A 23713-nucleotide genomic window follows, 5' to 3' on the forward strand; every position below is an offset into this window, starting at 1 on the left:
TTGTACATTAGGATAGGATAGACTTTATTCAACCCACAATGGGGAAATTATATGGTTGCACTGCAGATACAGTAAGTCCACAATATCAAGATAAAACAAGAGGGAACCGTCAAACAACACAAAGGACATAAAGGACATTAAAAGAGCGCAGAGATGATGGAGCCAACTGCCACCTGAGCGGCACTATCTCTCCACATAGCCACAAAGTGAGACAAACAAAAACAAAATAAGTACAACAAAAACACAGACCGTGTACAAAAGATTGTACCATGCATACACAAACAGCAAAACAAAAAAAAACACAACTCCAACAATTACATACTGTACACTTCAGTGTACGCGATCGCTCCGTTTCTTCATAAAACTACTGTAGTTGTTTGTAGCACATTCTATTGTATTGTTTTAATATATGTTTTTATTATCTAAAAGTTACTTTCTTTTTATTTAAAGTGAACAAGCAATATGTGTGGAGAGACGCAGCCGACGGGCCGACAGCGGGCTGAGAGAGACAGCCCTGACCAAGATGGAGGCCAGAAGGCGGGGCATGTGGCGGCGAGGAGAGGCGTGACGCACGCTGAGCGGCACGAGAGCGGCAATTTGAGTCAGGTGCGTACAACACACACCTGCTCACAATCTCTCCATCTGCTGCTAGACCATAAGAGAGGCGAATGGGGGCACGATCGGGAGAAGACAGAGGAGGAACGGCAGCACACGGCAACGACACCAGCTACGAGAGCGACCAGGCAAAGACATGAGCCCCCGCAGAAGACGCAACACCCGGCCACTGAAAGGTGCGCGAAGACGAGCAGCCAAGGGCGCGCTAGAAAGTGGCGCGACCTATTGGGACACAACGACACAGTTTATTGAAACAATAAATGAATGTCAACCCTACTACGAGGTGTCGTGCATCCATGGTCCTGGCAACCCCACGGTGATGGCAGGAAGACCGTCACAATATGTAATAAAATGGTGCTGTTTTAGGGGGCCAAGCCCCGATTAAATTGATTTAAATTAATTTTAATAGGACATGGCGGTGTGAAAAACAAGTGTTTTGAGTTAAAAGCGCCAGCACAAATCCAATTAAGCTTATAATTAGAGGTACTACTGAAATATTGTACTCTTATTTTACATGATGTAGAGGGGCAATCATAAGGTCGGTGTGTTTTTAAGTTATTACTTGTGTCATTTTTATGACACTGCTAATTCTCTGAACGGTTGGCCAACAGAATCTTGTGAATGGGGATGGGCAACGAAACAATGTTCTATAATTTCACTGGTGTCACCGTAATTAACAACACTAATAAAGGAAGTATGTATCACTGCCTCATTTCCGTGTTAAATGAATACAGACTCAGCAACCTGCAACAATTGCTTGGTGTTAATATTATGCACATAACATCTTAAAAGTAATGTCACGTCCCCCCAAAAGCATAAATAATTAGACAGTAGTTTTAACATGGCTGCCCCTGCCTAAATTGGTAGCAGGATTTTATTTGGAGGTCCCCGGCCTACAATACAGTGTTTTTACTCTTTTTTTTATTTAGGTGCAACAATTTACAACTGACTTTCTTGGTAGCTCACATCTGCTGCTCAGTACCGTTAATATTTAATGTCCTGATCCTCTGTTGAATACATCAACAGGCAAAACAAGAGAGAAAATAACTAACAAAAGACAAACCATCATGTGTTTGTGTTTTCTTACTTCCTGCTTTAGGAAAAACACAGTGTGTCTTGAATTGTAATAAGATCAAATATACCCTTCAAATTGCATTTTTACGAGAATTTTAAATTCATTGGGTTCTCTTTTGCACATAATTTTATAGCTGCCTGAAAAAGAAGTAAGGGACATCTTGTTGGCAGGGCCAGCCAACCCGATTGAAAATTACTCTTACTGGTGTAATGATTTTTTCCCCACCCCTTTTTTATACATTCATATTTCAACTCAAAATAATGGGTATGCATATGTATGTACGTTGGTTTCCAAATTTGGCATGGCTCTGTCTTTGGAGGGACAGTTGGCACCTCTACACATGGTACCTCCCTGGTAAAACAGACTGCAAGGCCTTCTTGTTTGGTGATTCTTATGAACAATCTAGTAGCTGGCTTTATGTACTTTCTCTCACTATACTCTACTGCACATGTGTCAAACTCAAGGCCCGTGGGCCAGATCTGGCCCGCTACAATGAATTATGTGCCACATGAAATCCTGGATATTATGTGCAGAATAACTGACTTTATCTTTGAAGTTTCAAGTTTTAGTTGATTTTGAACATGTATAAAGTTTCAATATGATACATAACATATTGTACATATTTTAATTTTTTTTCCCCTTAAATTAGCTGAGATAGGCTCGAGCGCCCTCCGCAACCCCGAAGGGAATAAGCGGTAAAAATGGATGGATGGATGTTCAAAGAGGAGTAGGAAGAAGCAAATCTTACTTAGCCTACCCTTTTCTACTACATGGCAATTACTAACACATATGTTCACTTCCTGTTCTCAATTTGTATACAGTTTACATCTAAATAGAACAGCTCTCTTCATAAATAGTTAAGTCTGGTTTGATTCACTTAATACAATAAATATATAAATATATCCCTTTCAAAAAGTTCAAGACATTTATCATAATTCTTCTTCTTTGTACTTTGTGAACATTTTTTTTTTTGATTAGTTTCTTAAACTGGATCATATCAGTACATTGTGTGATTTCCTTGCTTAATCCATTGCATCACTTAATTCCACATATGCTTAAGGTTTTAAGTGTTGTATGTGCATATAAATGTTTTAAATTAATTTTTTCTCTAAGGTTATATTTTTCCTCTTTTGTTGAGAAAAAATGTTTTACATCCTTGGGTAACAGGTTATAGTTTACTTTTTACATAATTTTAGCTCTTTGCAAATTTACCAAATCATTGAATTTTCAATATTTTGGATTTAATAAATAAAGGGTTGGAATTTTCTCTATATCATGTTGTGGTGGGCGTGGCCTGCGTACCTACAGCGAAGCGGGGTGTGGCAGAACCGGCTTCGAGATTAGTGACAGGTGAGGGGATGACACAGCTGAGAGTGTTTGTCTAATCACCTGTCGCTCTGTTAAAGGCAGCAGTCTGGAAGGAGTGGAGGTGGTTGGTGAATAGTGGAGCACGAGTGAGAACGAGAGCGAGACGTGCACAAGAGACCATTGCTGAAAAGCAAAACAAAGACCGATTTATTGGAAAAATAAACATCTTGTGAACCTGAAAGAGCCTGTCATGTCGGTGCTGGTGGTCCAAAGAACCGGGAAGAAAGAGTCTTCCACACATGTATTATTCTAACTGACCTTTTATGTAACACCGTTAAAGAAAAAGTGTACTTTTGACGTTATCTCCCCATATTTCTACACAATAACTCAGATATGGTAACACTCGCGAGCATTAGAGAATATGGAGTGATTTTTGGTCCAGAACATAATTAGCTTTATTCATAGAAATATTTATTGCCGCTTTATGTTGTAAAGTTTTTACATGAGGTTTCCAGTTCATTTTATCAATTAGAACTAAAAATGTGTTTTCTTTTACTCTGTCAATATCTATTCCATCAATTTGTATCTGTGTTTGACTTTCCCTTCTGCGGTTACCAAATTGCATTATTTTAGTTTTACTTCTGTTTTTGTCCAACCATCTTTTTATTTTGTCAATTTCTTCTGTTATTTGTATTAACTTCTGTGTGTTCTCAGCTGAACAATAGGCAGCTGTGTCATCTGCAAATAATACAAATTTCTAAGTCACTTTGCAAATATTGTTTATATAAAGATTGAACAATTTTGGTCCAAGTATTGATCCCTGGGGTACGCTGCATGATATACTGTATTTAGCGCTGTTGACATACAGTATCTTCACCTATCTTTACGTATTGCTTTCTCTTGGTTAGGTAGCTTCTTACCCAGTTTCAGACCAGCCCTCTGATACCATATCGCTCCAATTTATTACATCATGACATCATGATTAATGGTGTCTAATGCTTTAGTTAAACATATAAATACTGCTGCTGCACACTGTTTACTATCTATTGCATTGGTAATTTCATTGGTTATTTTGATTTAAACAACTGATGTAGAAATGTTAGCTCTCTATCCAAAGTGGTTTGTTTATGCATTTGTCCAATCTGTTTTTGAATAATTTTTCAATGATTTTCGAGAATTGTGGAAGTAAAGAAACATGTCTGTAATTTGTACATCGGTGTTTGTCTCCAGTTTTTGTATATTGGTACAACTTTTGTTATTTTTCATTTCATCTGGGAACGTGCCAGTTTGAAATGATGGATTGCCGATATACGTCAATGGTTCTGAGGTTTCTTTAATAACATTTTTTTAGAAAAAATTAAAATGTGGTACCAATAAGGTGTGTCCAAACGTATTTCACCAAGGGTCTTATATTGAAAAGTCAAAGTATGCGGGGTTCATTTTTTATTTATTTTTTACTTATAGCTTTGTGTTATAAGTAACAGAGTATTATTAGTAGTTATTAGTATACAAATTTCAGTGCTTTCTCAATACATTACTTTTTTTTGCCCTGTTTTAAAATTTTACTCTAATTTTTCTCACTGTGTAATATTTTTTTAAAGTACACTTTTTTACCTATAACACATAGCTGAAACAAAGTTTTGTCTTTAAACATATGTAATGTCTGTTTTTATATTAAAAAAAAATACAAAATACAAATATATAAAATGGCCTCTGTATACTTTGACTATGTTATGTTAGTTGCAGCACCCCTGCATTATTAACATACTGTATATTCAAAACATTTTTGTTAGAATACAATGCTTGTCCCTCTGACTTAGGGTTTCGAAAGCAAGTATATTATCTACCAATTTGTACGTAAAAAAAAATTGAATAGTCAAATCCATAGGGAATTATGTAATAACATAATAAGGCGATAATACATTATAATTCATATATATTCACTGTAACAAGTGGCCATCTGATAGCAACCATAACTGCAATGTGGCCCTCAATGAAAACAAGTTTGACACCCCTGCTCTACTGTATCATGTATTTTTTGTTATGTTTCTTAGAATGAACAAGGCTGTATAAATGAGAGTTATCTGCTATTTCGGGATAATAGATAATATTACAATATATATAATAATGTATATCAATATTATATATAATATTATATAGATAATAGATTCTCAGCAGTACAGCCTGTTTTTATTCATTGACACATAAGCTTTCCGCTAATGCAAATATGTTTTAACTATCCAACATGTTGTACAGATGTTTCCACCACAAGGCGATGTCTATCTGTCTATATTGGTATGACCACTTCTGACAAATAATTTCCATTATATGGGGGCTTTTGCTGCAAGCGTCACGACAGTCATTTTTATCCCACTTTGTCAGCACGTGGAGCATAATAGCACTCTCAGCGAGGTAAACGAGCATCTGCCCACACAGACAAAAGCTTGTCATGTTAGCTCCATCATGCACTCCTCTGCAAGGGCTCTAAAACCCACATCACCTCGATTCACTAAAGGCTAAAAGGTTTGCTTGCCCACGTTTTGTAGCTCACTAACCATTTAAATTTTGCAGGGAAGAGCTGCCAACACTGTCCGAGCATGCAAGATGTTCCTGTGTTTTCATGTAAACACACACACAAAGATGAAGCTAAATGGCAGAAGTATTCACTGTTTTCGGTTATCGCTGGATTGCTATAATTAGCCAGACAGTCCTACCCTGATATTCAATAGAGGATCTGCATAAATCAGAATCTGGTGTTAATCCTCATCTGGTTTAGTTGAGACAGACGAGGAGGTCTTCCTCTAAAACAGGTCATGTGCTGAATCATTTCCCATTTAATGATGCGTACCTGATGAACTAATATTTCAAGGATTCAAGGAACTTTATTGCGGTATCAACACACATGAGAGGCACAAAATTGGTACTTTGTTTTTTAATGAATATTTACAGAACAGAGCTGAAGCATTTTTGATTGAAATCAAAATAAAATGTCACCTCCACTTCCTGTTGGGTTACTTCTTATTCCTGCAGGTGCGTGTGTGCCATTCAGGCTAATGAGCCTACTACGCAATGAAGGGGGAGGAAGTATCGTTGCGGCAGATGCAGGTTCATAAACCTTATAGTTATTCGCATGAGGAAGCACATCTGTGCAGTACATGAAGCAATGCACATTCTGTAACTAGAACAGCACACTGATGGGAACAAACCATATATACCAGAGGTGTCCAAAATGGAGCCCGGGGTGCAAAAGTTATTTTTTTAACAGCTCGCGGCACATCCCAAAAATCGAAAAAAATTAAATAAAATATTTTGGGGGGAACATAATGCATAATTTGTGTTTGCCATATGAAAAACAATGTGTTTATTCGACAAAAAAGGCATTAAACAAATAACAGTAACAACTTATAATCAACGGATGGATCTGAAGTTGATCTAGAGACAAAGGTGTTGATAGTTAAAAAAAAATGCAAGACTTATTTTGATCACTTTTATGAGCGGGATCTTTTTGCATTCCCAATATTTTTAGGATGGCCTGGCATCATCTTTGCAACATTTTGGGCTTCACGGTGGAAGAGGGGTTAGTGTGTCTGCCTCACAATACGAAGGTCCTGCAGTCTTGGGTTCAAATCCGGGATCTTTCTGTGTGGAGTTTGCATGTTCTCCCCGTGAATGCGTGGGTTCCCTCCGGGTACTCCGGCTTCCTCCCACTTCCAAAGACATGCACCTGGGGATAGGTTGATTGGCAACACTAAATTGGCCCTAGTGTGTGAATGTTGTCTGTCTATCTGTGTTGGCCCTGCGATGAGGTGGCGACTTGTCCAGGGTGTACCCCGCCTTCCGCCCAATTGTAGCTGAGATAGGCGCCAGCGCCCCCCGCGACCCCGAAAGGGAATAAGCGGTAGAAAATGGATGGATGGATGGATGACCAAAAACCACCACTACAAGTCATGTAAACCAGAGGAAGTGTTTTAATGGTAGAAAAAAAATCATATTCTGACCCCTTTAATGCGCCTTGTAAATACAATAAGATGTAGAACATGTTATTTAAAGTGGTTAGATTCTCTCCACACTTGGATGAAAGATGACAATGTGGAAATGTTACTTACTGTATAACTTTGCATGTACCGTTGAAGAGTTATGATGGCTGCTTTGATTAGATGTTATTTCATGTGTGACCACTAGGGGGCAGTACTGGTTTATAGTCAACTTACCTTGCCACATAATAGGTTAGAGCAAAACTGCATTGAGACGCGTGTATGTTGTTGAGAACGTGAGATTAAAAACTAAGTTCCTTGCTGTCAACATTGTTTCATCCTTCAAACACAAACATGAAGTGGTACCAGGAGTAAAGTCGACTGGACGACATGGATTTAAAGCCACCGGAAAGTTTGAAACTAACAGGGAATGTCGACAAGAACTGGCGTACCTTCAAACAGCAGTTTCACCTGTATGTTGCGGTATTGGACATGAGACAAAGCCAGAGGCAAGAAAGGTAAAGATAAATACTTCTATGGCCACAGGCCATAGAAGTATTTAACACTTTCATGTTTGACACTCACGATAATGGAAAGTTGGATGTAGTGCTTAGCAAATTTGATGCTCGCTGTTCTCCGAAAAAGAATAACACATACAAGAGGTACGTGTTTTGGTCTCGTACACAGCGGCAGCATGAGCCCTTCGATAGCTTCCTGGTAACTTTGCGACGCTGAAGGACTCCATAATCTGAGACCAGATAGTCTTCGGTGAGGAGGATAAAAAGGTCAGAGAGAGGCTACTACGAAAGATGGAGCTGACGCTGGCGGGAGCCGTTAAAATCTACCAGGCTAGTGAGCTGTCCCAAAAGCACGTGAAGACGTTCAGCGAGATGTCTGCAGTTGCATCGTCGCAGAGCGACAGCGGTTGGAGCAGTAAAGTATCAGCGGAGACGGCGCGCACACAGACCCAGCCTGCACAGCAGTCGGAGGACGTGATAATAAACTGCAAGCGCTGCAGCACACAGCACAAGCCTAGACAGTGTCCAGCGTTTGGTAAGCGATTCTCCAGTTGCCAAGGAAAGAATCATTTTGCTAAAGACTGCTTCTCCAAATAGAAAGAGGGGAAGAAAGGAAAAACTGTAAACGTAGTAGATGAGCCTGATCTCAGTGACACGTTCTTTGTTAATATGGTGAATTCGGAAAGTGAACAAATAAATAAACCAGGCAATGTAAATGACGTCAATAGAGAAGATAAAAGGATAGCTCGTCTTATGATAAATGGGACTGTAGTCACCATGAGATCGGACACTAGTGCGAAAGCGAATCTCATAAGCATGTGTGATATAAAGGCAATGAAAAATAAGCCATAAATAAAAACAAAAATAATCTGGACTGAAAGACTACAATGGACAGCCAAATAGATGTTTGGGCATATGCCCGTTGAGTGTCACAGTTCAAGGAAAAGTGCACCACCTATTCATCTTTGTTGTGAATGAGGGACGTGAATCACTTCTGCATGAAAGAGCCTGTGAAGAACTGGCACTTTTGAAAAGAGTGTTTAGCATTATCCCAACCACAAACCCAACAAATGACTCTATGGACACAATTGTTCAAAACTTTCCAGATGTGTTCAAAGGTTTTGGTGTGTTGCCCTTCACATATAAAATACAGTTAAAAGAAGGTGCCCATCCAGTTGTGCATGCAGCACGCAGAGTTCCAGCCCTACTGAAAGACAGCCTAATGAAAGAACTGGACAGAAAGATAATGATGGGGGTGATCGAAAAGGTTAATGAGCCTACAGACTGGGTCAACTCAATGGTCATCACAAAGAAAAAGAATAGTGAGTTGAGAATATGTTTGGACCCTTAAGACCTAAATGAGAGCATAAAGCGTGAACATTTTTAAATACCTACACGTGAAGAGATCATCAGTGAAATGTCAGGTGCCAGCTACTTCACAAAGCTTGAAGCCTCACAAGGCTTCTGGCAGCTGACACCGAATGAAAGCAGCACAAAGTACTGTACCTTTAATACACTCTTCGTCAAACACTGCTTTCTCAGACTACTTTTTGAAATAAAGTCTGCACATGACATCTTTCACAGAGCGATGGAGCAGATCATCAAGGGGTTTGGATGAAGTTCAATTCTACATTGATGACATCATCACATGGGGATCCACAGCCCAAGAGCGCAATGACAGACTGAACATAGTTATGGAACGCATACAAAAGTATGGACTAAATGGACAGTGAAACATGAGCATGAGTGGCAAAAACTCAAGATCACACTGACCAAAGCACCCATTTTATGACCCCACAAAGAGGATAAAAGTGTCAACAAATGCTTTCAAAGATGGTATTAGTGCTGTTCTACTCCAGGCTGAGGGAAACCGGTAGCCTATGCATCCCGAGCTAGGACAAAATCTGCATGTTGATATGCTCAGATCAAAAAATTATGTTTCGTACTGGCATATGGTTTGGAGCGGTTTCATAGCTATGTGTACGGCCTGCCGTCCTTCACAGTTGAAACTGATCACCGGCCGCTGGTTGCCATCATCAAAAATAATCTGAATGAAATGTCACCACGGATTCAACGGTTAATGATGAACATGCAAAGGTATGATTTTAAACTGATATATACTCCAGGTAAACAGCTAGTCCTTGCTGATGCCCTATCCAGAGCAACTACAGGCGACAGTTTGAGTGCAACAGACGAGGACATAGTGTCATGTGAACATAGTGTCTGCTGCATTGCCTGTGTCGAACACAAAGTCAAGACAAATAGCTGAAGATACAGCAACGGATGCTGAGCTACAGCAAGTCATGAGAGACATAGATGAGGGATTGCTGGCTGGTCCGTGTCCACAATTTTACCATGTGAGAGGTAAGCTGAGTACTGTGGATGGACTGCTGTTGAAAAAAAGGCGGAATTCTTGTTATACTGGCTTTGAGAATGGACGTCTTTCACAGGATACATATGTATTTGTATATATGTATTTCGGCATCAAAAATGCAAAAGGAGGGCGAGAGTCAGTTTTCTGGCCCGGACTGAACAAAGACATTGAAACACTCATAAATAAATGTGAAACATGCCAGAAACACAGGAACGAGCAGAGCAAAAAGCCTATGATGGTTGCTGAGGTGCCAACAGCACCATGGCACAAAGTAGGAATGGACTTGTTTCATCTCAGAGGTAAAGACTATTTAGTGGGAGTGGATTACTACTCAAACTTCCCTGAGATGGCTCTACGAGCAAGCTCGACGTCAACTTGTGTAATAACACATGCTAAATCTAGCTTTGCCAGGCATGGTATTCCACACACTGTAGTGAGCAACAACAGCCCTGCGTCAGCAGCAAAGAATGGCAGAAGTTTGCAGTGCAATATGATTTCAAGCATGTGACGTCAAGCCCACACTATGCTCAGTCAAACGGGGGAGCGGAAAAAGGAGTTCACATTCTCAAACAACTCCTAAAGAAAGTCGCTGACAGTGGCTCAAATCCGTATCTGGCTTTATTGAATTGCTGATGAAAAGAAAGCTGCGAACAACCTTGCCGAGTCATTCAAACAACAAAATAGAGCAAAAGAATCCCTCGAAGATTGAACATAAGCTATGACAACAGAAAATATTGCAAAAGTCATTCTACGACTAAACAGCAAGGCATCTTCCTCCACTGACTACCAACAACACAGTCAGGATTGAGGATACTGATGGATGGAGTACAAAAGCAACAGTCCTGCAAGAAGTTGCTCCACGATCGTGCATGGTGAGAACTGATGATGGAAAAATCCTCAGACGCAATCGTCGCAGTCTGTTAAAGACTCCTCAAGGGACTTTTGATGAGCTCAGTGTAACCTGTGGTGAATCTCAGGTAATACCCACTCCTGGTATGGACTGTAACACTGACTCTCACACACCTACTCCAAATGAACCTGAGTTAAGAAGGTCTACAAGAGACGGCGTGGCGCAGTGGGGATAGTGGCCGTGCGCAACCCGAGCGTCCCTGGTTCAATTCCCACCTAGTACCAACCTCGTCACGTCCGTTGTGTCCTGAGCAAGACACTTCACCCTTGCTCCTGATGGGTGCTGGTTGGCGCCTTGCATAGCAGCTCCCTCCATCAGTGTGTGAACGTGTGTGTGAATGGGTAAATGTGGAAGTAGTGTCAAAGCGCTTTGAGTACCTTGAAGGTAGAAAAGCGCTATACAAGTACAACCCATTTGAAATTAAAAAGCTTGATAGACTAAACTTATAAACAAAGAAAATTCAGTATGCCTGTTAAAGATGTTTAACAAAATGTATATTGATTGTTGTGAATGTGTTATAAATTGTATAACACAGTATAACAGTGTCAGCCTGTGCAATATGATAAACTGTTCATATTGCACATACTGTGTATGTCAGGGTAGACGGAGTGAGAATTTTTTAAAATAGCTGACACAGCTAATGTGAAGTCATATTAATACATTTTGTCTTGGAAAAAGGGGGATGTTATGATTACATGGTATTACACCTGTGACCGCCGGGGAGCAGTACTGGTTCATAGTCAACTTACCGTGCCATTTAATGGGGTAGAGCAAGACTCCATTGAGACACTTTTTTGATGTTGACAACGTGAGATTAAAAACTAAGTTACTTGCTATCGACACGGCATCATGCTTCAAACACGAACATTACAATGGCAACTGTTATCTGCAGTTCTATTGTGGTAACAACCCAGGGAACACCAGTGTGGCCGAAGCAGTAGTGGACCACAGGTGAGTTGAATAAAGTCACAAGCACAGGTAGCAAAAGAAAGGCGATGCGGTACGGAGATGCTAAGCATAACATTGGCACAAAACAATTATCCTACTGAGAAGCTGGGTTAAGAAGCTGTCTGATGGCCAACTAGGGACAGATGTTTCTCCTGATTGCCAATCAAGGACAGTTAAAGGAGAAAGAGTTTATTAGACCATAGGAGAAGTGGTGGCAAATGGAGGCAAACAGCAAGTTGAAACAAAAAAAAGAGCGCTGGACAGGAAATAATACAAAGCACAGGAAACAATACAGAAGAGTCCAAGACAGGCATGGAGGTTAACAACAAGTGGGAAGTAGACTAGTGTTTAATCCATTTTCCATCCCATCATTCCATCAAGCTGAAGGAAACAAAAGCAACAATCACAGCAATCTTTGCTATTTTTTTAAAAAAGTGACACTGATAAATATTTTACTATTAGGTGTTTTCACGATTCAGTGTCCAATCTTAAAAGCAGACAATTTCATTTGGTTTCTGAATGTTATCCTGATAAGCTAGCAAAAAAACTCTGTATTAAAGCCTCCAATGTCCAATGGCTCGAAATATAACAAATGCACTTAATTTGCACTGAGCATTGACTGCACTGCTCAGATACACTTCACTACGGTAACCGTACACCTGTATGATATATTTAACAATTACACAGTTTTTTGTGCTGCAATATGCCCTCTGCCATCACAATGATGTCTTTTGTGGGCCAATAAAGATCTGACAAGAACAAGATGCCGTCAAGAACTGAACACACATTACAGAAAAAAATGCTCTTGTTTCCAATATATAACAGTTATGCTACAATGAACCACTAAATGTCAGATAAATCATTTGGAAGCAGGAACCAATAAAACAGAATTTGAATGCCAGTGGCTGGTCTAAAGGTCAAAGTGTTACATTTCTCATATGATTTCTCCAAATGGAATGACAAAAATCCAAATGGACTTACACAAGCAGCGTGTCCAGAATATGTATTTCTATCAGCAGTCTTGACTCCAGCTACTGAACTGCAATTACACTAACTATATACCAACAGTGCCAGCAGAGGACCACCAATGACAGTAACACATTCAAGAAACAAGACTGTATTAATGAGAGTCACCTTGGCTCAGGACTCGGTGAACGAAAAGAGATGAATGACTCACAGAACCATAACAACAGCTGCTAACTAGTGAACACAATTGTAATGAGATGCTCTTCTTGCTATTCTTTGCCTGTGCACTACACTGCAATGTTCTTTCCTACAACATGATTCCACAATAAAGACTCTGTTCCATAAAGCAGTACAGTTGACCATGATAACATTTTGACATATGCTTGTCAGTCTCCAAAGGGTGTGTTTTGTATAAAGTTGTCTCGATCCAATATTGATATCGGTGCAATAACAGCATGTATCGGATTATACTGGCTTGCATCTAAAATCTCTGATATAAACTCTGATCCAAGCAGTCCTGCAGCGTGTTTACTTGTGCAAAGCCGGACATCTAGATAACAACTAAATGTCCTCCTTTGAGCACAAAAGGTTGGTCTATTTTTTTGTATTTTCGTGAAGTCATTTACTAAAGGTAAAAATGATAGGCTATAGGCCACTTGGAGCTAGCAGCTACACGACAGCTAAGTACACAATAGCACACAAGCTAGATGTACGCAATAAGTAGTGGTAGTAGTAAATGTTTGTTTTAAATCACGTTTGAGGCCATCTCCATACTTACTTTCTGTGCATATATGTCATACCTATGCAGCCAAAAGGAGGTGTTGTAACCTGTATCTTGTTTTGAAAAGTATTTATTGTAATTAAATAATATATATTTACTTGATAAAGCCTTTTCTAATTTTCCAACCAGCTCCATCCCCAAACTAATAAAAGTATGTATGATTTGTGCTGATATCAGATTTAATATTAGTTTTGGCTGATACTCGAAGCTCCAATATCAATATTTTTTGGGGAATTTAAACAGTTTTACCTCTTGAACCCTAACAAGCAAAAGACCATTAATGATTTTATGAACACAATGTATAGCATGAGTTTATATCCTAAAATCACATGGACAAGCAGAATCACAGGTAACAGTGCCACGCTAATTGATAATATGTTTTTACCAATTAATTTGATAATAATACTACAAATTGTCTGCTAATGACCGACACCAGTGATCATATGCCAGGTTTCACAATCTATGATGGAAACTACAATAAGGAGAACATTAATTTCAAAAAGACATTTCAAAGAATATGCACAGAACAAAGTATGACAGCGTTAAAAAAAAGATCTGAGAGCTCAAAACTGGGAACAGTAAAAATTATGTAGATTATACATATGGTAATTATTTTCATTATTTAATGATGCTTTATGACAAACATTGTTCATGGAAACAACTTAGTAAGAAGAAAAAAAAGAACAATCAATTATAGGGAACAAAAGGACTGAAAGATACCTGTGACACAACATGAAAACAAGTACAAAACATATAAAAACGAGCTAGCGAGCATGCTACCAACATTAAGGAAAGAATAATAGTAAATTATTAGACAGGAACAACAACAATATGTGAGAAAAATGGGGCATTCTAAATAGTATTATTAAAAATGGAGGATTACCCTAAAAAAAATTTCAGGCAACAACCTAAAAAAATACAATATGAATGAAGTAGTGGAAAACTTCATTAAGTACTTTGTAAATATTGGACCAAGTTTGGAGCAAAATATTCCAGGTCCTGAGGATTTGAATGACACCATAGACAGAAATCCTAAGTCCGTGTTCCTCATGGATGTGACAGAAGAGGAAATAATCAAAACTGGGGAAGATGGCCGCTGCCACAAATTTCTTTCTGACTTTAAGGGAGAAGCAGTTTTTACTTCTGAAAAACAAACCAAGCTTTGACCTAGGCTTAGTGACCAAGTTGTTAAAATGGGTTTTAAATGAAAGCTCCTGATCAAGAGTAAAACCAAAGTACTTGTAATTTAAGACCTGCTCTATAGGGTTTCCATTTGATGTTACAATATTTTGCATATTTTCCAGTTGCACCTTTGAATGAGAGAAAAACATTAGCCTGCTTTTATCTGTATTTAAAACCAATTCAAGATCAAATAGGCGAGCCTGGATAAAATAAAAAGCAGCTTGTAAAAACTCGAAAGTGTCGTGTGCATAAAAATGGTACATTGCATTTGACAGGTTATTGCAAAGATTATTTATGTAGATAAAATGAAATGGGCCCCAGAACTGAGCCTTGCAGAACTCCTTTGGTAATGTCCAAGAATGAAGAGGTATTTATTTTGTGTATGTGTGTTTGTGCACATATACCTATGTGTGTGCGTAAGTATCTACCGTATGTGTGCACATATGTACAGTATGTATGAATGAATGTATATATGTTTATGTATATATGCATGAATATTGGCGTCTATGTGCATACGTATGTGTTTATATGTACAATATATGTGCGGGAGCCAGAGCACAGCTCCAGGTACCCTGGGAGCCTAATCCAAAACAGCAGGTGCCGTACGAAGGAAACAAGGGAACAGCTCCACGCAGGCATGCCAGCCAGCGACAGCACCCCCAGAACTACACCCATCGTTCGTAGACAGAAGTGCCCGGCAGACGACAGGGCACGGGAGAAGCAGAATACAGCAAGCCCCCAAGCAATCGAGAGACCATACTCCAAGCAGGCAGTAAGACGGGACACCCCTCCCCGGCGGGCCCAGAGAATGACAAGAAACCGGGCTCCCACTTATCCGGCAGTTGTTCTGTTCATCACAAACCTGCTAAAAGTACATTCTAAATTATAATTTATGTATCGCTCACCGGGTAGTAGACAAAGATGGCCATGGACCGAGAGGCTGGTCGATTTTCACATCCCCCAAAATGGCAGAAAAGACATAGTTGTGGGAACTTTTTTTCAACCCTTCATGTTGATCATCTAAACAAGATTATGTGAGCGTCCCGTCTGTCTGCATCCCAGCGGGAATGTAATACTACATTAAGTGTTTGTTTTATTATGGTCACCTCCAGTGCCATCTCTCTGAGCATCGGCTCCTCCCAGGGCTGCGTCCTGAGTATGCTGCTGTTCACACTGATGACCCATGACTGCTATGCCGGGTCCACTACTAACAACATTTTGAAGTATACGGACGACACAACAGTAGTGAGCCTCATCCGGGACAACAACGACACAGACTACAGGGAGGAGGTGAAACATCTGGTTGACTGGTCCAGAACCAACAACTTGGTCCTAAACCTCCACAAGACCAAGGAGATCATCGTTGACTTCAGGAGGCACCAGTCCAGCCACACTCCACTCTTCATCAATGGCCCAGCAGTGGCGAGAGTAAGCAGCACCAAGTTTCTGGGGTGCAGATAACTGTCAATCTGACCTGGTCCCTAAACACCAGAGCTCTTATAAAAAGAGCTCAGCAGCGCATGCACTTTTTGTGTCAGATGAAAACAGCCCAGCTCCCTGACCCCGTTCACACCACATTCTACAGAGGCACTATAGAGAGCCTACTGACTAACTGCATATCTGTGCCTCAGACTGGAAGTCTCTGCAGAGAGTGGTGAGGACGGCGGAAAAGATCATCAGGATTCCTTTTCCTCCTATCCGGGAGATAGCAAAAAGCCGGTGCCTGACCATGGCTCCTCCCACGACCACCAAGGACTTTTTTCACTGCTGGACTCTAGAAAGAGGTTCCACAGCCTCCGTAGCAAAACCTCTAGGTTCTTTAACAGCTTCTTCCCTCAGGCCATAAGACTCTCAAACGCATCATAATAATTCCCTCAATTCTCCCAAAAATTGGATTAACTCGCTGGACTATCAAGACAATATAACATACATCCATAAACGTGGATCCATGTGCAAAAGTGCAATATATTTATCTGTACAGTAAATCTATTTATATTTGCACCTTATTGCTATTTTATCCTGCACTACAACAAGCTGATTCAACAAAACCATGTTCTTATCCGTACTGTAAAAATAAAATATGAATGACAATAAAAGGAAGTCTAGTCTCTAAGTCTAAGTTAGTTTGTATGTATAGCACTTAGCAATGCTGCTAATGCTATAAGTGTTTCAATAACTCCTGTGGATGTTCTACCAGCCTGTGGTTGCCAGTGTTCTGTTCTACATGGTAGAGTGTGTGTGGGGGGGGTGTAGTACATCTAAGAAGGACAGCTCCAGACTTGAGAAACTGATCAGGCGGGCCGGTTCTACAATGGGAATGAAACTGGACTCACTGGTGACGGTGGCAGAGAAGAGGACTGTGGACAAACTAGTGAGCATCCTGGATGATGCCAGTCATCCTCTGCATAGCGTTATCAGTAGCCAGAGGAGCCTGTTCAGTGCTAGACTGCTTCATCCCAAGTGCAGGACTAATAGACTCAAAAACTCCTTTGTCCCACACGCCATTAGACTGTACAACTCCTCTATGGGGCAGGGGGCGGGGGGTACTAGGATGACAGGGGATGCAAAACAACAACAGTGCAATACGTTTTCATAACATGGTCACTACTGCCTACTTTCTCTTGTTATATTCTTATTTTACCGTTATATTTGTATTCCCATTGTTGCTTTTTATTTTTTATTCTTATTGTAATATTTCTCTATTTTGTTTCCATTTAAACCCCCATTATTTACTTTTTACTTTTTTTTTTTTTTTTTTTTTTTTTTTTTAAATTGATCTCAACTCTGTACACTGCTGCTGGAATTTCAATTTTCCTGAAGGAACTCTCCTGAAGGAATCAATAAAGTACTATCTATCTATAAGGCTGCATCCATTTAGCACTCTTTCTCTTAAATTTATTGCTAATATTCTTTGTGTTGGGGCTCAAAAATAAGAGGTTCTGGATTATAATTTTCCCAAAGTAATCGTTGTTGGCTCTCACAAAGTCTGCTTGATTAGCATTGTTGTTATTGGGGAAGGGAGATGTGGTTCCTAACTTCTATGTCACAGATCACGTGACGGGCTTTCTCATTTACTCTCAAAATGGTTCGGGAATCTCCATGAGATTGATACTATTTTGATTATGTCTATTTATTTGCAAGCTTTGGAAGTATTTTGGTGTCATAGATCCGAAGTATATGATAATAGCTTCTATAAAGTAGCAACTTGTTTTTCCAATCCACCGGTACTTTAAAGACAATCTTTTTTAATCCTTTATATTTGGCATGGCTTAGTTATGGTGAAGACCAACAATGTATTAAAGGTAAATGTCATACTGTTGAATTAGGTTTGCAGTTCATTTTTAATTGAATTTAAAATGCAAAAAAATACTTTCAAATGGCAATTACTGCTAATATATCAAGTAGGGGTGTACAACCTTTTCTACTGATGGGTGCATGCTGCAACATTAAGATATTTTCCTATTAACATCTGCCATTTTTCAGCTTTTGTTTATTTTTTTAGACGTTAAATCCAAGCCAAATTAGGCCAAGAAATGAAAATATAAAAAACACCTTACTCTGTAGAGCAAATACTGCATGTAGTTGTTATTATTAGTCTGATATTTTACAATATTCAATGTTTCAATTTATTTTATTCTATTATTCTTTTTAGTATGTCTCCTTTTTAATGTTCTGATGCATTGTTTTTACCCTATTTCTAGATTATGCCCCCTCTTCCCTTTGATATATTGTATTGTATTTTGGAAGAACCTCGTCCATCACTTTTATTAGAAACATGGCTTTACTGTCCTCAGCTTAAATAGCCCACAGGGAGCTTTCAGTTGCTACCTGTTTCACTCAGAGTCAAACCCTGTGTCTACCAAAGCATTTTTGCTGTGAGACAAAATAGAGGGACCAACCTATCGTAGTCTTGGCAGATTTCGCCCACAGCTATGAGAGCCTTCAGGTACTCGTTGGGCTGGTAGGGGTTGATGTAATGCAAAGAGCAGCTGTTCCTGGGGTCTCCATTGGAAGCTGTGAAGTCAATGGCAACCTGACAAAGTATAAGAGGGTGCCGTTTCAATAAAAAAATTCAAAAAACCACAGGGTCAAACAAAACGGTTTATCTTTCAACCATCATGTCAGTCAGAGTAGGCGATCCAACAATAACCTAAATATATTAGGTGATCAGCGCCAAGAAGTTGCTCTTTAAACGCCCCCACAGACTGAGAACAAGTGCCCCCACCGTTGTGTTTCTGACAAACTTGATCTACTGCAGCATTGGTCAGCATTAATATTCATTTTTGCAGGAGTCCAACTAGTGATTGAAAAGGCGCACTGCTGTAGAGAGGGCATGAGTTGAACTGAATCCATGTTACTGCCTACAGTAAGAGCTAGCAAAGGAAAACACCATCTGAGTGTCAAAGTTGAACTCCACAGAGCAGGCACTATTACATGAAGCCAGCTATTAATCATAGCGATTTCTACATGAGCAAAGGGATTTTAAACAAAGCACCTTATCTGTGATGCACACAGACAAGGTGCGCCTAAGTTCAGCGCAATTCAACTGGCGGGAAGGCCCAATACCAGCCCCCGAGTTCAGTTTAAAACTTGGGGGGACAAACATTTTTGAAGCAAATTCCTAAAAACGGTAGTGTGCTCATGTTATAAAGAGGAACTTGGACTACTGTAATCACATTGGTAGAACCTTGCATTAAAAATTTAAACGTGCTAGCAAAAATTCAAAACTGTGGACCAAACTTGAGATTGACATGAGGTGTTCCTCAAGGCTGCCCCTTGAGTCCTCTTCTTTTTGTCAGTTACATATATTTTCTTCATAATGTGATTAATGTGATGAAGGTGTTGCGTTAGCTAGTTGACTTCAGATACAGTCTGTAGTCATTTGTTCAACAATGTTTTGAACAGATTCTTAAAAAGACAAGAGTGCTGTCACAAAGATGATCTTTGACTAGCTTTTTTGCAGAAGTTTCTTAAAAACAGCAGAGCGCTCCTATAACTGTGACAAAATAAGTGGACAATAATCAAATGTCTACTGAAGATGACACTACTTCTTCTGAATGTACAAAATAAGAATAATAGTGAAAGAAGAAGTCTGCCCCCTTGCTCTAATGCTTTCTGGAAATGTGGACCCCAAAACAATTTAGTTGAATATCCCTGTTTTAGTTGACTTAAACAACAGAAGGCAATTAAAATCCCAGCGATAGATATTTACCGTAAAGTGAATCTGGCATCCTCCCATAATGTAATCCAAGAAGGAGTACACTCTGTGGAGCTGTGGGGAAAGGAAAATCATTTGCAGGAAAATAAATCAGCGGGTGGGAGTATGTGCTCACCCTCTGGTTATAAAGAAATGTTATGGCACACAGAGTTTATACATCAGGTATTTTGTCTCACTCCAGTAAAGTGTATTGATAGAGAAATCATGATACATTAAACTACAAATACAGAATGCTGATGTGAAACTTGGCATAGACCTACACAATTAGAAACCATACTTGCCAACCCTCCCGGATTTTCCGTGAGACTCCCAAAATTCAGCGCCTCTCCCAAAAACCTCCCGGAACAAATTTCTTCCAAAAATCTCCCGAAATTCAGGCGGAACTGGAGGCCACATCCCCTCCAGCTCCATGCGGACCTGAGTGAGGACAGCCTGTTTTCACGTCCGCTTTCCCACAATATAACAGCGTGTCTGCCCAATGATATTATAACTGTAGAATGATCGAGGGCGAGTTCTTGGTTTCTTATTTGGGTTTATTGTTAGACAGTTTCATTAACGTCCTCCCAGCGCGGTAACAACACACAACAACATCAGTGACGTTTTCGTCTACTGTAAAGCAGTTTGTCTGCCGTAATCAGCAATGTTGTGACACTCTTAAACAGGAAAATACTGCCATCTACTGTACATGCACCACAACACCTCCAGGCAACTTCAACCCTTTCCTAATACCCTCCTCCATTCAGATCCCATCTCCCCGGCAGTAAATATTAGGGGTGTGGGAAAAATTATATTCGAATACGAATCGAATCAAATACGTTGTGCGATTCAGAATCGATTCTCTTTTTTTGTTTTAATCGATTTTTTTTTATTATCCATCCAACAAACCACTACACAGTAATACCATAACAATGCAATCCAATTCCAAAACCAAACCTGACCCAGCAACACTCAGAACTGCAATAAACAGAGCAATTGAAAGGTGACACAAACGCGACACAGAACAAACCAAAAGTAGTGAAACAAAAATGAATATTATCAACAACAGTATCAATATTAATTATAATTTCAGCATAGCAGTGATTAAAAATCCCTCATTTACATTATCATTAGACATTTATAAAAATAAAAATAAAGAACAATAGTGTCACAGTGGCTTACACTTGCATCGCATCTCATGAGCTTGACAACACACTGTGTCCAATATTTTCACAAAGATAAAATAAGTCAAATTTTTGGTTCGTTTAATATTTAAAACAAATTTACATTATTGCAATCAGTTGATAAAACATTGTCCTTTATAATTATAAACTTTTTTTTTTTTTTTAATCTACTACTCTACTAGCATGTCTACAGACTGGGGTAGATCCTGCTGAAATCCTATGTATTGAATGAATACAGAATCGTTTTGAATCTGAAAAATATCATTTCTGAATCGAGAATCGCGTTGAATCGAAAAAAATCGATATATTATCGAATCGTGACCCCAAGAATCGATATTGAATCGAATCGTGGGACACCCAAAGATTTGCAGCCCTAGTAAAAAACCTAATGTATTTCTAATGTATATACTTGTTCTTATGCTATCTGAACTCACTATGTTCTCTGCTCACTGTACATATCCTACTAAGTAAGACATACACTGTTTCAATGTCGATTTCTCTGTTGATGCAATTGTTCATGACTGAAGTACTGATATCAACCAAAGCTCTGAATCCCATCCCCCAGATTGTAAATAATGTAAATAATTCAATGTATATACTATGATGATTAACTTGTGTGATGACTGTATTATGCTGATGGTATGTATTTGTACCATGAATTGATTAACGTGGATCCCGACTTAAACAAGTTGAAAAACGTATTCAGGTGTTACCATTTAGTGGTCAATTGTACGGAATATGTACTGTACTGTGCAATCTACTAATAAAGGTTTCAATCAATCAATCAATCATGCATATGTGACAATAACATCTACGGCTTTTAGAGAGTGCAGTGCACAACTGCGCACACAACAGCTGTAAATATACTCCTCCCCTCTTAACCACGCCCCCAACCACGCCCTGCCCCCAACCATGCCCCCCGCCCCACCTCCAACCATGCCCCCATCTCCTGAAATCGGAGGTCTCAAGGTTGGCAAGTATGTTTGAAACTACAGCAATGATAACAATGTGTTTTCTCAGAGGCCTCAACTCAAATATATGACCTGCCTGAATACATTTCTTACAAGTCCCTGGAAGTCAGAAATTAAGTGAATCCACACCACAAGTTGCGACAAATGGGAAATCCAGTGATACCTTAGTATTCATTATTGATCTCTTTTAAAGGGTCCATTACAACTCTAATGAATGAGAACAAAAACAACTTTTTCCCCATTGGAAACAATGTAAATCCAAATCGCCATTCAGAGAGGCCCAAAATATTCTGTATACATGTACATATACTGTACATATAGTCATAGACAACAAATATAGTTTTACATGCGGGGCTGAGCGGGTTTGAGGGCCCCCCAAAACCTCAACACTCCTTTTTTTATTTAAAAAATGTTGTGTATTTATATTATAATATGTCACAAGTATTGTGTTTCATGTCTTTCTGTCTCTTGACTTACTGGATAATCAAGCATTACCCTCGCTCACTAGCTTTTTTTTAAAAAACAAGTACATATGACAGAGACACATACAACAGTAACTGTCAACACTAAATATATGGCCTCAGGTCTATCATCTTAATATGTCCATGTGCAACATAAACACAAATAACAATGCCTATTGTTACATAAAATGTGCATGTGTACCTTGAGATCACTTAGGATGACAACGCCTGAGTTTTTATAATTCCTTTTCTTCTGTTTGTATTTGGGATTAACACAGTCCCACGTCACCTGAAACAAAAGAAAAATATATAGAGGTGACATAAGAGCATATTGCTTACCGTTGTGGTCAGAGGTTTACATACACCGATAATGGTTATGAATGTTATGTGTACTGCGGGATTTTTATTTATTCATTTTTCCTAGATGGCTCTTTTCACTGAGTTGCTTAGCCATTTCCATTGTTAGTATATACTATACAAACCATATTTCCATATGAGTTGGGAAATTGTGTTGGATGTAAATATAAATGGAATACAATGATTTGCAAATCCTTTTCAACCCATAATCAATTGAATGCACTAAAAGACAAGATATTTGATGTTCAAACTCATAAATTTTATTTTTTTTTGCAAATAATAATTAACTTAGAATTTCATTGCTGCAACACGTGCCAAAGTAGTTGGGAAAGGGCATGTTCACCACTGTTACATCACCTTTTCTTTTAACAACACTCAATAAATGTTTGGGAACTGAGGAAACTGATTGTTGAAGCTTTAAAAGTGGAATTCTTTCTTATTCTTGTTTTATGTAGAGCTTCAGTCGTTCAACAGTCCGGGTTCTCCGCTGTCGTATTTCACATTTCATAATGCACCACACATTTTCGATGGAAGACATGTCTGGACTGCAGGCGGGCCAAGAAAGTACCCACACTCTTTTTTACGAAGTCTAGCTGTTGTAACACTTGTCTTGCTGAAATAAGCAGGGGCGTCCATGATAACGTTGCTTGGATGACAACATATGTTGTTCCAAAACCTGTATGGATCTTTCAGCATTAATGTTGCCTTCACATATGTGCAAGTTACCCAAGCCTTGGGCACTAATACACCCCCATACCATCACAGATGCTGGCTTTTGAACGTTGCGCCTATAACAATCCGAATGGTTATTTTCCTCTTTGTTCTGGAGAACACCACGTCCTCTGTTTTCAAATATAATTTGAAATGTGGACTCTTCAGACCACAAAACACCTTT

At 39.3% G+C, this 23713-nt stretch overlaps 1 protein-coding gene across 1 annotated transcript in view; it reads right to left on the minus strand.

Annotated features, from left to right (window-relative positions):
• Positions 1–23713, minus strand: part of cpne7 (copine VII) — a 109875-nt gene that overhangs the window by 37041 nt on the left and 49121 nt on the right. The window contains exons 9-11 of the mRNA XM_061882560.1: positions 22664–22750; positions 19864–19923; positions 18551–18684 (exon numbers count right to left, since the gene is read on the minus strand). Of these exons, the coding sequence (XP_061738544.1) occupies positions 18551–18684; positions 19864–19923; positions 22664–22750 (281 nt within the window). The remainder of the gene's footprint in view (positions 1–18550; positions 18685–19863; positions 19924–22663; positions 22751–23713) is intronic.

The sequence above is a fragment of the Nerophis ophidion genome, linkage group LG02, assembly GCF_033978795.1.
Source record: "Nerophis ophidion isolate RoL-2023_Sa linkage group LG02, RoL_Noph_v1.0, whole genome shotgun sequence".
NCBI lineage: Eukaryota > Metazoa > Chordata > Actinopteri > Syngnathiformes > Syngnathidae > Nerophis > Nerophis ophidion.